Source organism: Crotalus tigris, unplaced genomic scaffold (genome assembly GCF_016545835.1).
Source record: "Crotalus tigris isolate CLP2741 ecotype Arizona unplaced genomic scaffold, ASM1654583v1 scf7180000018301.7375997, whole genome shotgun sequence".
Classification (NCBI taxonomy): Eukaryota; Metazoa; Chordata; class Lepidosauria; order Squamata; family Viperidae; genus Crotalus; species Crotalus tigris.
This window is the reverse complement of record NW_024096931.1, coordinates 5,277,501-5,293,937: the sequence shown is the minus strand read 5'-3', so window position 1 is coordinate 5,293,937 and position 16,437 is coordinate 5,277,501. Positions and strand designations below refer to the sequence as shown.

The 16,437-nt window shown below is 39.9% G+C and overlaps 1 protein-coding gene across 5 annotated transcripts in view; it reads left to right on the top strand.

Annotated features, from left to right (window-relative positions):
• Positions 1 to 16,437, top strand: part of RBFOX1 (RNA binding fox-1 homolog 1) — a 1,591,566-nt gene that overhangs the window by 143,733 nt on the left and 1,431,396 nt on the right. For all 5 annotated transcript variants that reach the window (XM_039349789.1, XM_039349790.1, XM_039349788.1 and 2 more), the window contains exon 2: positions 11,650 to 11,709. In XM_039349789.1, coding sequence (XP_039205723.1) covers positions 11,650 to 11,709 — 60 coding nt within the window. The remainder of the gene's footprint in view (positions 1 to 11,649; positions 11,710 to 16,437) is intronic.

Here is a 16,437-nt window from a genome sequence, read left to right as displayed (position 1 = left end):
TTTCACTAGGCTAGGCATATCCAATTCATGGCACTGTTCTTCTTATGTTTTAGCCTCCAGCACCCTAATCATCTTTGTTGCTCTTCTCTGCACTCTTTCCAGAGTCTCAACATCTTTTTTACATTGTGTTAACTAAAATTGGATGCAGTATTCTAAATGTGATCTTACTAAGGCTTTACAAAGTGATACTAACACTTCATGTGATCTAGATTCTATCCATCTGTTAATGCAGCCTAGGATTGCATTAATACACCCTAGCCTCATCTACATTCTTTAAATAAATATAACTAGTAGAAAGGAGGGAGAAAGGATTCATTAGTTGAACTTTATAGCATCTAGGGATGAAGAACAGTTCCAAAAACATCATTTAGAATCTAATTTGATCATTTGAATTGGGACATCCAAATTGATCTGATTTGGAGGCTGAAAATGTACAGGCCCCTACATGAAAGTTATCCAAATTGGATTGGATTATATTGATTCAGAAGGTGCTTGATTCAACTATTTAAGCTCAAATCAATTCTTGTGTGGGGGAAACCGACTTGGCTCTGCGATTTGATTGAATTGCTTTTGAAGTGGACTTTGGAATCATGAAAATGCATGCCTCTTCCTGCAGTTCCACACCTGAGCAGAGAAATAAAGTGACGTGTAAATCTGTCTCTTGAAAATTTACCCTCACAATCCAAAAGTAGCTACAGAACTCTGATTTCATACAGGGCTCAAAACAGCACGCAGCAGCCTCTGTCCAAAGATCACGCTGTTTTTCCCAACATGTGTTATGATCTGCTCGCTGGCAGATCTCAACTCTGCCTAGCCAGATGTGTTAAAATCCCCAAGTCAGCACTGTTTCCGATGCATTGGTTGGGTGCCAGATAGGGGAAGAGTAACACAAACATTTTCCCCAGAAAAAGCAGCTGTCAATTAATTCACTTCTGTTGGGATTAGTAAGGACCTTTGTTTGTTTTTGCAGCTGTAATTCCTCTTAAGCTCTTCAGCTTTTTTTTTTTTTAATCATTTGGTAAGCATAAGCTTCTCCAAAATTCCCCTGCCCATTGCAGTCATTTCGGTAGCTTCCTGTGATTAAGAATATATTGTGATGCTGTATTCAAGGCAGTGTCCTGTTTTACACTCTAGTAATTATCTATAAGCCTTTTTTAATCTAACATACATGTAAAGTCTTAGAAACAATGTGAAGTGGAGGATTAGACGGTAGGTAGAAGACTAAACTCTTAACTAATGTTCTCCATTTTAAATCTTGCCACTCTTATGAGCTTAGTGGGTGGCTTTGTGGTACTCTATCTGAAAGAAATTGAGCTTGCTATCAAAAGAAAGAGGCAATCAGCATTGGAGACAGGGTCTCTTTTTCAGAGGTCTAGGACAGTGGTGGCGAACCTATGGCACGGGTGCCAGAGGCGGCACTCAGAGCCCTCTCTGTGGGCACACGCACCGTCTGCCCAGTCCTAGGCCTTCAGCTGGGTTTTATAAAACCTTTTCGCTTTAGGCCTCCGCTGCCATGTGGAAAAAAAAGAGATTCAATCAATCAGTCAATTTCAACTTCTCACTGGAAAAAAAAAGATCTTGCAAAGTTGGAATTGATTGATTAAACTTTTTAGTCTCATCCAGTCTGCCTTTACCACCGTAGCCACGCCCACCCAATGGGCCACACCCACCCAATTGGCCACACCCAGCCAATGGGCCACACCCACCCGGCACCCAATGATGCAGAAGTGGGATTTGGGTTGCAGTTTTGGCACTCGGTCTCTAAAAGGTTCGCCATCACTGATCTAGGACAACTCTCTGTGGCCAATCTGTTATGGCCAATTATACCTCAGGGGTTGCCACAAAGAAGAGGGAGTCAAGCAATTTTCTCACAGCTCTCTCATCTTACCCCATGCATTCCATCCAAGTTTTCAGTTTTCAGTGACTTTGTTGTCAGGCATATCAGCTGCCCAGAGCAGGAAAGCTAACAACACAGAATTTGGGATCAGTTGCAAGATTTCCTAGTCAGCAGGAATTCAACCCATTTTGGCTATTCCCCATCATGCGGTCAGAGCTGAAGAAGCTTCTTGGATGAGAAGCAAAACGTCTTCAAAGAAAGAGTACAGAGAAGATGATCAGGGGACTGGAAGCTAAAACATATAAGGAACGGTTGCTGGAATTGGGTATGTCTAGTTTAATGAAGAGAAGGACGAGGGGGGACATGATAGCAGTGTTCCAATATCTCAGGGGCGGCCCCAAAGAAGAGGGAGTCAAGCTGTTCTCCAAAGCACCGGAAGGCAGGACAAAAAGCCACGGAGGGAAACTAATCAAGGAGAGAAGCAACCTAGAACTAAGGAGAAACTTCCTGACAGTTAGAACAATTAACCAGTGGAACAACTTGCCTCCAGAAGCTGTGAGTGCTCCAACACTGGAAGTTTTTAAGAAGAGACTAAACAAACTGTCCTTCACAGCTTGTTACTTCATTCCTATTCCTTGCTCCTTGGACCTTCCTCACTACTTCCATTAAACCAAGAATCTCTTCCACGGTGGGGATTTTTCAGCCTTCATAAGAATATCAGCACTAAGAAGATGGTGAACATAAAGACGTCCTATCCTTGAGAAATGGTTGAAAACATGTATTCTTTCCTAATTCTGAGAAAACATCTCCCCAGCTGTTCTTCGTACAGCTTGTTGAAAAACTTGGAAAGTCCATTTGACATATGACATGGTACTGTTAAGAAAAAGAAAATATATTTTATTTGTTATAACGTGAAAAAGGAAAAATTAAATAAATAAATAAATAAATATCTTGCTTTGATTGTGGTCTGAGGAGTACATTTTCTTCCAAAAATGGGAAAAATGCTATTTCAAGTAGAATGAGGAAAAGTCAAACAAATAAGAGAGGGGTTGGGATGAGGGAAAAAAAAAGAGCAAACTTTTTAATAAAGTGGAATCTTGTAAAGAAGAGCTGCTAAATTATTTAATAGTGCTGCAATATTAAATGGATTTGCCACTTCTCTGCATTTTCATCCGATTATTTTAGAGCTGGGTCTCCCTCTGTTGTTTGAAAGAATGGGGGGAAAAATCTCAGCAAAGCATCCCATCTCTTTCCTGATTATAAAAAAAAAATTACTGCTTATAAACCTTTTAGCAGAAAATGAACTGGGATGCCAAGCACTAATGGAGTATAGATTTGCTTCTGAAATTGTTGTGGAGCATTGCATCACCCATTGCACAAGGTTTTAATCTCATTTGCTTTGTTTAAGGTTTTGCATTTTGTTAAAATATTAAGGCGGGCAGTTTGATATTAAGACTCCTCTGTCTGACACATTCAAGTAGTCCAGCATCATACCTGAGCAGGTAGCTCAGAGCTCCATCATAAATGCAGATCCCCTTTTGAAAACTAAATTGCCAGATTATTTATTTATCCATCAAATATCTACCAGACCCATTTCATCTAAGTGACTACATTCATATGTCACATTTGTTGAATAAGCTATAGCGGCTTGGGTTCAGGATAAGCCAGGTTTTGGGCTACTGTTGGGCAGCTGAAATAACATGTGAAATTAAAATATGTGCTTTGGTGCAGCAGTCCCCTTTTCAGCACCAGGGACATGTTTCATGGAAGACAATTTTTCCACAGACTGGGATGGGTGGATGGATGGAAGGAGGAGAACACAACGTAGATCCCGCATGTACACAGTTTTGCTTGCCCACTGCTCACTTCCAGCAGTGTGACTCAGTTCCTAACAGATCACGGACTGGTACCAGGCTGGGGACCCCTGTTTTAGTGGACATCCCAAACTCTGATGTCTCTTCACCTTCTGGGAAAGAACTCCTGAGACTCTGGATTGCATTCCGCCACATTTTTATCATTTCTGACAAGCAAAGGATGTGTATGTCATCCTTTCCCTCACTCCAGAATTTTTTTTTTTTTTTGCCTTTCTCCTTCCTGAGAAGCTTCCCCATGTGCAGAGAAGCAGATTCTGTAGAAAGATGCATGAGGTACTCACAGCCAAAAATTGCTCACTCAGAACCCACGCTAGTTATTAATTCCTGCTTGGCAAATTGGAAGGAGATCTGTAGTTGTTTTATTGAGGAGAGAATCAAGATCATGTGAAGGGTTAATACCACTTTACAAAGCCTTGGTAAGGCCACCCTTGGAATACGGCATCCAGTTTTGGTCACCACGATGTAAAAAAGATGCTGAGACTCTAGAAAGAGTGCAGAGAAGAGCAACAAAGATGATTAGAAGACCGGAGACTAAAGCATATAAGGAACGGCTGCTGGAATTGGGTATGTCTAGTTTAATGAAGAGAAGGAGGCGGGGGGGGGGGACATGATAGCAGTCTTCCAGTATCTCAGTATTCTCACCACTCTTAGTGGGCAAAACTTCCCCCACCCAAAAATCATGAAGAAAAAGCCACTTGCTATTCTTGGAATAAAATTGTGACTTGCAACATCTGCGCTGAGCTTGATGTCTTCTATCTCTTAGTCTCCACTTTAGCTTCCCATGTGTGTTTTGCCATTTTCAGAGGTGTCTCTCTGTCAACTTTTTAACCAGCTGCCACAATTGTAAGAGCAGCTTCAGGCTGCAAACTTTAGAACTTTAATTCCCTTTTTTTTGTTGTTGTCTAGTTGTATTGTTAATACAGAGGTATATGACCAAACACAATACAACTAATTGGCAAAAGAGAGAGAGAGAGAGAGAGAGAGAGAGAGAGAGAGAGAGAGAGAAGCAACCTAGAACTAAGGAAGTAATTGGCAAATGTTGCTGATAAACTTTGTCTAGTAGTTTTTGAGCCATTGGACTGGCATAATGTTAAATCTTCAGCCCATGGAACTGTTTCTTGGCAGAAATGCTGGGGAATGTGTTATGCAACTTATCTGCAGCACTGTTCCATCAAATTAGTTGTGTCATGCCTGTGTGAATTATGGTTCCCATTTGTTGCTTATTGCTACTATTTCATGAGGGGTTTTGCACATCAAGTTTTTCAGTTCTATTCCCCTCTGGCATTTCTCCATATGCATCAGATTGTGTTGACACTGATTGTATATCCTCTTAGTATCTGTGCTATGCTTGCTTATTTCTTTATTGGCAACTAGGCATATCACCTTTAAAAATAAAAGCACTGGTATCCTCTTATCTACAATAAAGGAACACTGTCCATGGATTAAACTGGGAGATGTATTTTGGCTTGGCACCAACCAAAATCACAAAAGCATTTTTAATGTGTAAGTAGAATTCCAGAACTCAAGTAATGGAGGGAACTAAAATTTAAATTAATGATTAAATATTAAAATCAGAGGGCATAACTCCTTAGCTTGGTCTTTCCAGTATAAATAGTAATTCACTCGACATTTATTCTTGAAGCTGACCTTTATAATCCATTCATGGATTTTTTTTTAACCCACATTAAACTATGTATGTTGCTTGCCATGTTTTTCCTTGCTTTGCATTCTGGACAAGCCTCTGGAGTCTTTTATTAATTGATAGCCTGGAGATAATGGATTAGTCCATGGTAATTTGGGGGGGGGCAGGTTTTATTAATAAGCCCATTCCCAGTTAACATTTTTGAATTTTTTAAATGATTTTTTAAAAAGAAAGTAGGACATTTGTAGTTAAGCGCCCAGTTTTAATATAACCTCTTATAAGATCTGCATGTAAAATTCATTTTATCTCAAGGGATGGTTGGTTCCACATGTGACACTAAGCTATGGTTTATTTAGCCAAGTTTTACTGCAGAAATACAGTACAGACTTCTAACTGAATTTGTACAACAGGATCTAAATCATGTGCTACGCATTTTACAAGCCATAATAGTTGCGTTCAAAAAAATAAATAAATAGAGGTTTATGTGGCACACCAGAGTACCTAAATCCATCTTTTTAAGTCTATCTATGGCTTTTCAGACCTTGCTTTTATTTTGCCTTTTCTGTTAAGACTTTCTCCTATTTCTCATCATTTTACACAGTTAAGGTATTTCATTAAATGCCTTAACATTAATACATGTAAATATGAAAGCTACTTATTTTTACAGTTTACCCTTAGTGTTGGTTGTTTAGCCTAACTTTAACATATTTTTTAATATTATACTTGATATATTTTGTTGGAATCCAAAATAAGTTTCAGGCAACTACTTTCTTCTAAAACTGTATTCTCACTGTTCCCAGGGAGATTTTGGCTAAATTAGATTTCCAATTATTTCTTGGTTTGTTTACACAGTTTAATCTATAATATTTTCATGGAAACAATTTTTGTTTTTAATTATTTCAGGACCCTTGAGGTCGAGAAGCTAATGCATGTGGTTTAAGGTAAATAGTGAATACAATTTAAGTGTACAGTTAATATACCTCAAATGCCTTTTAGCAAAAGGTTTCCATTAAATTGCAAGAGATTAGTGTTGGAATAAGTTTACAATACTATCTTTGCATATGTACGTACTAACGACTGGGTTTTTAAAAATCAAATATGATTCAGTTTGTGAAATGAGAGAAGTGATGTAGCCAAAACTTTTTAAAAATTTTTTAATTTTTCCTTTTTTCCTTTACAAACAAACATAATACACAATACATATAACACACAATACATATAATACACAGTACATTTTTTCTTTCCCCTTAACAATACTATGTCCTATATCTCTTAAGTTTATTTACATTTATTTACATTACTTCTCATACATTTTTATTCCGCAGTTCTAGCCAGTTATAATACGTGTCCCATATCTTGTAAAATTCTGTAGCTTCTTTGTCTTTTATTTCAAAGGAAAGTTTGTTCATCTCAGCACAGTCTAATATCTTACATACAATCATTGCATTTGTTGGTACCAACAGATGTAGCCAAAACTTTTATGGAGGTATAATAATGTGTTAGGTAGTATCCTCATATTGAGAAATAGCATAGGACAGAACAGAACCGAACAGAATAGAATAGAATAACAGAGTTGGAAGAGATTTTGTAGGTCATCTAGTCCAAACCCCACCAAGACAGGAGACCCTACCCCATTTCTGATAGATGGCAGTCCAGTCTTTTCTCGAAAGCTTCCAGCGATGAAGCTCCCACAACATCTGAAGGCAACTTCTGTTCCACTGGTTGATTGTTCTCACTGTCAGAAAATTTCTCCTGATTTCTAAGTTGAATTTGTCCTTGATCAGTTTCCATCCATTGTTCCTTGTCTGGCCTTCAAGTGCTTTGGAAAATAAGTTGACCTTTTCCTCTCTGTGACAGCCCCTCAAATATTGGAACACTGCTATCATGTCACCCTGCTTCTTCTTTTCACTAGACTAGCCATGCCCAATTCTTGCAACCATTCTTCGTATGTTTTAGCCTCCAGTCCCCTAATCAGTAGAAATATGCTGACTTGGTAAACTGCTTAGAGCAACCGGTAAAGCACTATGGACTGGTATATAAGTCTAAGTGCTATTGCTAATAATTGGTTGGTAACTCAACTGCAATGAATGATGCAATGGGAGAATTAATTCTTCTCATTCCTTCTGATACTCTTTCAATTTATGGAATTGCAGTGGAAATATACTACTATATATAGGCTTTATAAGAGCCAGTTTGATGTAGTGCTTAAGGCAACAGGCTAGAAACTGGGAAATTGTTCTAGTTTCACTTTAAGCCCAAAGCCAGCTAGGTGACCTTGGGCCAGTCATCCTCTCTCAACCCTAAGAAGAAGGCAATGGCAAATCACTTCTGAAATCTTGCCAAGAAAACTGCAAGAACTTGTCCAGGGAGTTTTTGAGAATGAGACACAAATGAACAGAAGAAAAAAAAAGTATGCTTTTTAGACAAAGCATTTGTGGTTCCTTTGATAAGGGGCTTGATGAGGCAGATCCAAAACTACTTTTCACCAGTCACAATTAACAGAGAGGCAATCAAGTCAAGGTGTACTAAATCTTTTCTCTAGGGATGAAATATACAAAGAGAGTGGTATATTGCATTTGTAGATGCTAGCCGTAATTTTTTCTGAAGGGCCAGTGAGTTACATAAAGGATAACACTTAGGCTAAATTGACCTTGAAATTGACTTCCTTATTTTATGACTTTCTGAAGGGAGATTAGTTTTTTTTCTTTCTTTCATGCAATGTGAAACAATTTACATGGTAATCAACGATAAGAGATTGTTCGATATATTGCTAGAACATTGTCGAACGCCGAAAAGGTGTTTTTGTTCTCGCTTACATTCCTTTCTTAGCCTGAGGGATACATGCCATATATTCTTTTAAGAATCTGAGAGAAGAAGCTTAAATTTACTTTTTCTCTCTCTCACTCTAAAGGCAGATAATGGATGGCGATGTTAATGGCCAAGATCTGGCCCTCAAATGATCCTTTGGCAATCCTGTTTGGAAAAATTATATGTCAGGCTTAAGTCTCTGATAGGACAGATGTAGCGCCCAAAAGCAAAAAATTATTTAGCCAAGATGAATTGAATGAACCACAGCTAATTCACAAAATGTGGCGAAATGTGGCTTCTTCTTCTTCTGTGTCTAGATCAAACTTTAAACTGCCAGAAAGAAGCTACCTTGGCTTTGTTGTTGACCAAAATAAGCCATTATCTGTACATGTTTCTCGTAGTCACCGACATACCAGAAAATCAGCCGGGCTGTGTGTCTCTCCACAGAGGCAAAATGTGGCTGACTTTGGTGGTCATCTCAAATGATCTCTTAGGTTCTTGTTGTGCTGGGGAAGAACTGCAATTAAGGACTAGATTGACTCAGTTGTAGGTCCAAATGTCTAGGCAAAGATCCAGGTCCCCAAAGGTGAGAGCTAATGGAAGATTTGGGGGACAGTAAAAAGTATCTGTGATTGGGCTGGCAGAAGAACCTGAGAAGAATCCAGGTGCTGGGTCAAACCAATGGTAGTCCCACAGGGGACAAACCAACACCATTCAAGATGCTCATAGGCATGGATTCCATGCCTGTCTTCTAATGTTACTGGCCCACAGTTGGTACTTAAGCACTGTTGCCTAATATAACAAGCAACCAAGAAATAACGTATGATATATAATAAAACAAAACAAAATAACTATGAAAGTCAGTTGGCTGATTTGGGGCCAATCACCAGGAGACTGGGAATTCTGCCTTCAGCATGAAAGCTGGCTGGGTGACCTTGGGCCAATCACCAGGAAACTGGGAATTCTAGTCCTGCCTTCAGCATGAAAGCTGGCTGAATGACTTTGGGCCAATTCTTTTCTCTCAGCCCAATCCACCTCATGGGGTGGTTGTGAGAAAAATAGAAGGAGGAAGGAGTATTGGGTATGTTCTTGAGTTACTTATAAGGTTTAAAAAAACAGGATAAATTTATAATAAATTAATAAACGATCATAGCTAATACAGTAGATAGTGGTAGCCCTATCTTTCATGAAGTTGTCCAATGCCCTTTTAAATTTATCCAAATTACTGGCCATTGCCATGCAGGACAAAAAAACTGGGTTGGGTGCCTCTCATTAAACCATTTTTTTCCCTTTTTGCATTTTAAAAAATATTACAGAGCTAATGAGTCACTGGCTGCTTGTAGATCTAGGTGTCTGGTTTTTTTTTCTTCCTCCAGCTCAAGCAGAAAGACTTTTGAAGTAAATGAGGAAAGCATGAAAATTAAATATTTATATTATTTTGAGGTTCCCCCCTTTTTTCTTTTTTAATATTTATAAAGAATACAGACGCTTTGGCATTAAGCTTAAAAATGTACATTTCTCTTTTACATCAGGGTACTCTACTTGGTAGCGTTAGCGTGAATAAAAGCTCTGTTAAGCATTAATTATATACTTTCAGTAATTATCTGTCCTTTGATAGTTGTTATCTTTTTTTGAAAATATATCTTGGTTTTAAATAAACATTATTTAAAAAAAAACGGAAGAAGAAAAAGGGAAGAAAAAAACCCCCCTGTTTGTCATCTCTTAAAGATAAAGTCACTGGCTACCTATAGTAACTCTATAGTTGGTGGGAGGAGATATCTAATTCTTTCTCCCCTTCCCAAAAAATAAACATCCCTCATTTTCATATACTGTGATATAATTGGAGACCTTGAGAAAGACGCTGAGGTCCTACAACAGGGGTGTCAAACTCAATTTCATTGAGGGCTGCATCAGCATTGCAGTTGCCCTCAGGGGGCTGGGTGGATGTGGCCTACTGGGTGGGCGTGGATGGAGTGAGTGTGGCCTACTGGGTGGGTGTGGTCAGCTCTACATCGTTCACGTCAAGGGTGCCTGTGGGGGCCTCGGCAGGAGTGGGACAGATCTGAGGGTCTCTGGCAGAAGGGGTGGGACCGGGGCAAGCACCAAGGCATGGTCCACTGGAGGAGCCTCACTGTTCCTCTCAGGCCATGCAGGGAGGGGGCTTATGGAGCTAAGACTGAATGCGTTTCAACATAGATGGCCACCACAAAATTGTACATTGGCTCCCAGCCGGCCTGGACCAGGGCCAAGGCAGAGGGGGCCGTTCCCTCACTGTTTCCAGGATGGCTTCGCGGGCCAAATGAAACCACTTTGTGGGCTGCATCCAGCCCCTGTGCCTTGTGTTTGACATGTCTGTCCTAGAAAGATTGCAGAGAAGAGCAACAAAGAAGATAAGGGGTTTGGAGGCTAAAGTGTATGAAGAATGAACGGTCCTTGATGCTCTCTGAACTTGATTGTTGTCCTGCATACGTTTCATGGCCGAAACTAGGTAACATCATCACAACGCTGGTGATGTTACCTAGTTTGGCTAATGTAACATTTGTAAGAAAAGAACCAAGCTCAGAGTGCACCAAGGACCCCTCATTTCAACCCCGAGCTACCAATATTCTCCTTTATTGGTACCGTATGATGAATGGTTGAGGAAACTAGGTATGTTCACCCTGACAAAGAGAAGGTTCAGAACTGATATGACCGCCATCTTCCAATACTTGAAGGGCCGTCACAGGGAAGAGGTGGACTGATTTATTCTCCAAAGCAGGACTAGAAGTAACAGGTGGAAGCTTATCAAGGAAAGAGCCCACCTAGAAGTAAGGAGAAGTTTCCTGACAGTGGGCATAATCAATCAATGGAACAGCTTGCCTCCTGGGGTTGTGGGTGCTCCATCAGTGGAGGTTTTCTAAAACAGCCTTGAGCAGGGGGTTGGACTTTTCCCTTCCAGAATAACAGAACTGGAAGGGACTTTGGAGGTCTTCTAGTCCAGCCTCTGCTCAGGCAGGAAACCCTATACCATTTCAAACAAGTGGTTGTCCAATTTCTTCTTAAAAACCTCCAGTAATGGAGCACCCACAACTTCTGGAGGGAAGCCATTCCACTGATTAATTGTTCTCACTGTCAGGAAATTTCTCTTTAGTTCTAGGTTGCTTCTCTCCTTGATTAGTCTCCATCCATTGTTTTTTGTCTTGCCCTCAGGGCCTTTGGAGAATAGCTTGACTCCCCTCTTCTTTATGGCAGCCCCTTAGATGTTGGAACAGTGTCATCGTGTCACCCCAGTCCTTTTTTAAAATTAAACTAGACATACCCAATTCCTGCAACTGTTCCTTTTAGTCTTCAATCCCTTAATCATCTTTGTTCTCTGCACTCTTTCTAGAGTTTCAACATCTTTTTTATATCCATTCCTATGATTTTATGTTTTATGTTCTAAGCGAGCAGCAGAATTGTCAAATTTGTTTCTCATATCCTTCCTCTCTCTCTCTCTCTCTTTATTCCAGAGTCATAAATCTGATGCTTCGGAAGTGACTCCTAACTCCAGGACTGATCCACATGGTTCAGTAAGTTGAAACATTTTGTTGACTGGATTAGACTCTAAATCTGGGTGTTTTTTTTTCACCCTTTGCATTTTCTTTTGGTTTGTGACTTTTTCCTCACCCATCTTTTTTATACGTGAGGGGTCCTTGGTGGTCTCTGAGCTTGGTTGTTTTCTTGCAGAGGTTTCATTACCCAAACTAGGTAGGTTCATCAATTTATATATGGACAGATGGATCTTGCATTGTTGGAGCTAAGTGCATTTGAGAGGCCGAAATGTTCTCAGAAGTCTGAGCTTGTGACATGAGCAGAACGGGGATTTGCTCGCCAAAGGCAGGGGATTGGTTCAGAAGGGGGCCCTGTGTAAGTTCATTAGAGACTTTGAGATATTGGTCTTGTATGTAGAGCAGGGGTTCTCAACCTTGGCAACTTTAAGACTTGTGGACTTCAACTCCCAGAATTCCTCAGCCAGCAAAGCTGGCTGTGGAATTCTGGGAGTTGAAGTCCACAAGTCTTAAAGTTGCCAAGGTTGAGAACCCCTGATGTAGAGCAAGTGTTGGGTGTGTCATATAATGATGAGCTCAAGATGGAGTAAGTGAGTAAGAAAAAGGCTTGTCAGGAATGCTTTTTAGCTTAGGATTAATATATTTGTTAACTTAATTAGATTATGTTTAATATGTTTGATATACCCTGTATTTGGCTCCAGGAAGTGGGGGGTGGGGGGTAGGGGGAGGGTTATTGGGTTTATTTTGTAACTGTTAATAAAACTTTTTAAATAAAAAAAGTAATTAAAAAAGGAATGCTTTTTCTTGGAGCAATGCTCAAACCATGCATGGGATGAGGAGGGAGATTTGAAAACCTAAATAAATAAATAAAGTCAGCCATCAGGTTGGATAGGTGAGAAAACCAAGTATAGGATTAAAATGAAGATTATTCATGAGTTTGCCTTTCTCCTTCCTTCCTTCTTTCCTTTCCTTCCTTCCTTCCTTCCTTCCTTCCTTCCTTCCTTCCTTCCTTCCTTCCTTCCTTCCTTCCTTCCTTCCTTCCTTCCGGTGCACTGGAAGTCAAAAGTATTTCCTTCCTGGTGGTTGGAAAGAGATTTAAGTTAGAAGAAACCATCATTCCAAATCAGACATAGATATTTTATGGACCAGATGATAACGTTTTCTTCACCTAGATTGTTAACATCTACTGAGTCCCAAGTCCTTCTCACATGCATGCAGATTTGTTTGTTTCACAAAGTGGAACAGGTATGTAGAAATACAAAAAAATTATACAAGGGAAATAATATTGGAACTTGTGGGCCTTAGTAGTGTGCACAATGGGGGAGAATCCATCTTGGCCTTTGGCTATACCTGTTAAGGTGAGAGTAATATATGTTTAGTCTGGCAAGATTCTGTCTATTGAGTCTAAGCAAATAAAGGAGTGAACACTGGCTGGAATGTTCTACATCATTCTTGGGCTTAGCTTGACATTGGCCATGCTTCCAGGCATGCCGGGAGTTATAGCTTTGGGAACATGTAAAAAAAACTTCGGTCCCACCTAAAGACGTCATATCCACCATAAAGAGAAGATAAAAAAATTATCTCAAGATTCATTGTCCTTTGTAGAATTTGGAACCTGCCAGATTGCAAATGGAGTAATTTCCAACATTAATGGTGTTGCTAATCTCAATGCTGCATAATAAGTACAACTGATTGGCTGAAATTCAGCATAACGGCCATGAATAAACTTTAGCAATGTCAGCACCTGCGCGCAATTCTGCTGACACTATTCGTCCACAGGCAGGAGATGAAAAACGTTGTCTCTGCTTTGGAAGCTGTGGCTTGGGAGAGGCTGCCTGTGTAGTTATGATTATTTTGGGGTGGGTTGTTTGAATGCTAAAATGGTTATCTTGGCTTTGTCTGATTATACTTTAGAAGATCAATTAAGCACGTGATTACATGTCCAGCGATGCTGGGAAATGCTGACATCTTGTAAATGTAAAAGCAGGGAGAAAAGTTTCCTATGTAAACACAAGCAATGTAAGGAAAACTCAACGGAATTGATAATGCTTGGGATAGAACCTTTACGCTTTGTACAGTACATCTGTTTTGAGAAAGGTAGAAAAACACTGGGGGAAATTCAGTACTTGCTGTATATTTGCTCTAAAGCAGTGTTTCTTAAACCTTGGCAACTTTAAGATGGATGGACATCAACTTCCAGAATTCCCCAACTAGCACCCAGCAGCTCCTCAAAAAAATGGATCACCCTTCCCCAAGGTACATGGATCTAGCAATTAATGAATGGAAAACCTTTCTAGAGCTATCAGACTGCTTTTTCAGAAGACACCCATGCAGTATTCTTTGCCAATTGTCAGAATCCAATTATATTTCATCTCTAGTTATCAACTATAGAAAACCCCATTTCTGCCTTCCCTGGATTCTGCCATATGGTGAAGGGAAGGGGGTGAACAAAGGGGCTTTATGGCCCTCACTTCCTTTGGTACAACTTCAAAAGGGACTGAATGTGGATACCGCCAAAAGGACTAACCATAAGAATGGGGCTATTACCTTTCATGTACTCCTCTCTGAAGTCTCCATCCAGCTGGCAGTAAGGAAAAGGGGGTGGGAGTATAATGCCTGAGACTGTCGCTGGAAGAAGGGGGTGATTGGGTGGGGCTACTGTGGAACCCCTTAAAACCTTGAATGGGAGAGCTTGGACCCCAAGTCCTGTCTAGAACGTCTGCAACCATTTTCTCTTAATAAAGGATGCCTGTTGGAAGAACGATTCCAAGAGTTCTGTCTTCTTAAGATGCAAAGTGGGGTGGTTCCTTACACCAATTCTCAAATAATACATCTCTTCCCCCCTCAGGACACAGCTATAGAGCTTTACATGCCAAAAGAACTACATAGGAATAGTTTTTTTCCCTTATGCCATTACTCTGATGAACACTTAATTCCCCCAGCAATGTCTAAGCATATTTACCCATGTAACATGGCTGTAAATACGATTATCCTTATTATCTTCTTTACTGCCCCTTCTTATTGGTATTATAATGATGATGATGATGATGATGATGATGATGATGATGATGCTTTGCATATACATTGTGAGCTGCTGCACCAGAGACAAATTCCTTGTGTGTCTAATCACACTTGGCCAAATAAAGTTCTATTCTATTCTATTCTATTCTATTCTATTCTATTCTATTCTATTCTATTCTATTCTATTCTATTCTATTCTATTCTATTCCATTCCATTCCATTCCATTGGAGTTGATGTGACCTAGGAAGAGTCAATGTTCTTCCTTAGCAAGTTATTTCTGTTTCAAATTCTTGGTTTGCTGTTGTTTCATACCCAGCATTTATCATATTCAATTGCACTTCCTATAACTCTGATAGCAGCAGAGCAGAACACATAACAAATAACTGCTAAACTGTTTTTTCATCTTAATTGCTGAAGCTGTAATCTGTCTTCCTGAAAATTTGCAACTTCCCTATAGACACATCTACGAGGTATGGGACCTTATTTGATTTCAAAAAGAAACAGGGCTCTCTCTTTCTTGTCAGATGGGATTCCTATTGCAGGGAGATCTTTTTAAAGGGTTAAAAGATCTCCAATTTACAGGAGGGCAATATTCTGCCAAATTAGAAGGCAGTGTGTATTCTCTCTCACACACACACACACAAACACAGAGAGAGAGAGAGAGAGAGAGAGAGAGAGAGAGAGAGAGAGAGAGAGAGAGAGACAGAGACAGAGAGAGAGAAGAGAGAGACAGAGAGACAGAGAGAGACAGAGAGAGACAGAGAGAAGAGAGAGAGAAAGAAAGAGAAAGAGAGAGAGAGAGAGAGAAAGAGAGAGAGGAGAGAGAAGAGGAGAGAAAGAGAGAAGAAAAGAGAAAGATGAGAGAGAGAGAAGCAGAGAGAGAGAGAGAGAAGAGAGAAAGAGAGAGAGAGAGAGAGAGAGAGAGAGAGAGAGAGAGAGAGAGAGAGAGAGAGAGAGAGAGAGAGAGAGAGAGAGAGAACAACTTAATTTTCTGGGCTGAAGTTGGTACCATCCCCAGGGTATCAAATATACACACATGGAATATTATATGGTTACTAGAGTTAAAAGATAAGGCATCAGAGATTACAGGACATAGATGGAACTCATGGATTTTTACAAAGCAACCAAGCAAGATAAAAATAATGTGATTCTCTGTGACTGGGCCCTACTCCATTTTCCATCTGGCTTGCAATGAAATTGTATTTTGTGGTCATTGCTTGATTTGCAATGTGTCCATTATGTTGTAACTCTTTTAGGGGAGATGGTGAATGGTAAACACCCCAACTCTAAAAGGAAGAGTAACAAAATGAATTGGTTTATGCTGGCTTGGATATCATCACATTTGAGAAGTAGCAGTGGTTGGACTGAATGTATATTGATTAAAAATATGGCTTTTTATTGGTTTGAGAGATTATTCTTCATTGGCAGTGTTGGCAGTTCTCATGATGCAGTTGGGTGATGTTTGAACCAATAACTCAGATCAGATGAGGAAACTGTATTCAGGAAAACCAAAGGGTTCCACAGACCATGTTATAGAGTTAGTATGGGAAAACTTTGCCTCCTCCCCCTCCCCCCCTCCTCCTCCTCCTCTTTTGATAAGGCAGTTGAGTATTGTAGAAACAGTCATATTGATAGGCTACAGATCCTTTCTCTTTTGGCTTAGAGATCGTTTTTATAAACAAAAAGGCAAGGAGACTAAACAGCCACCCTCCCAAAAGAACATTCCT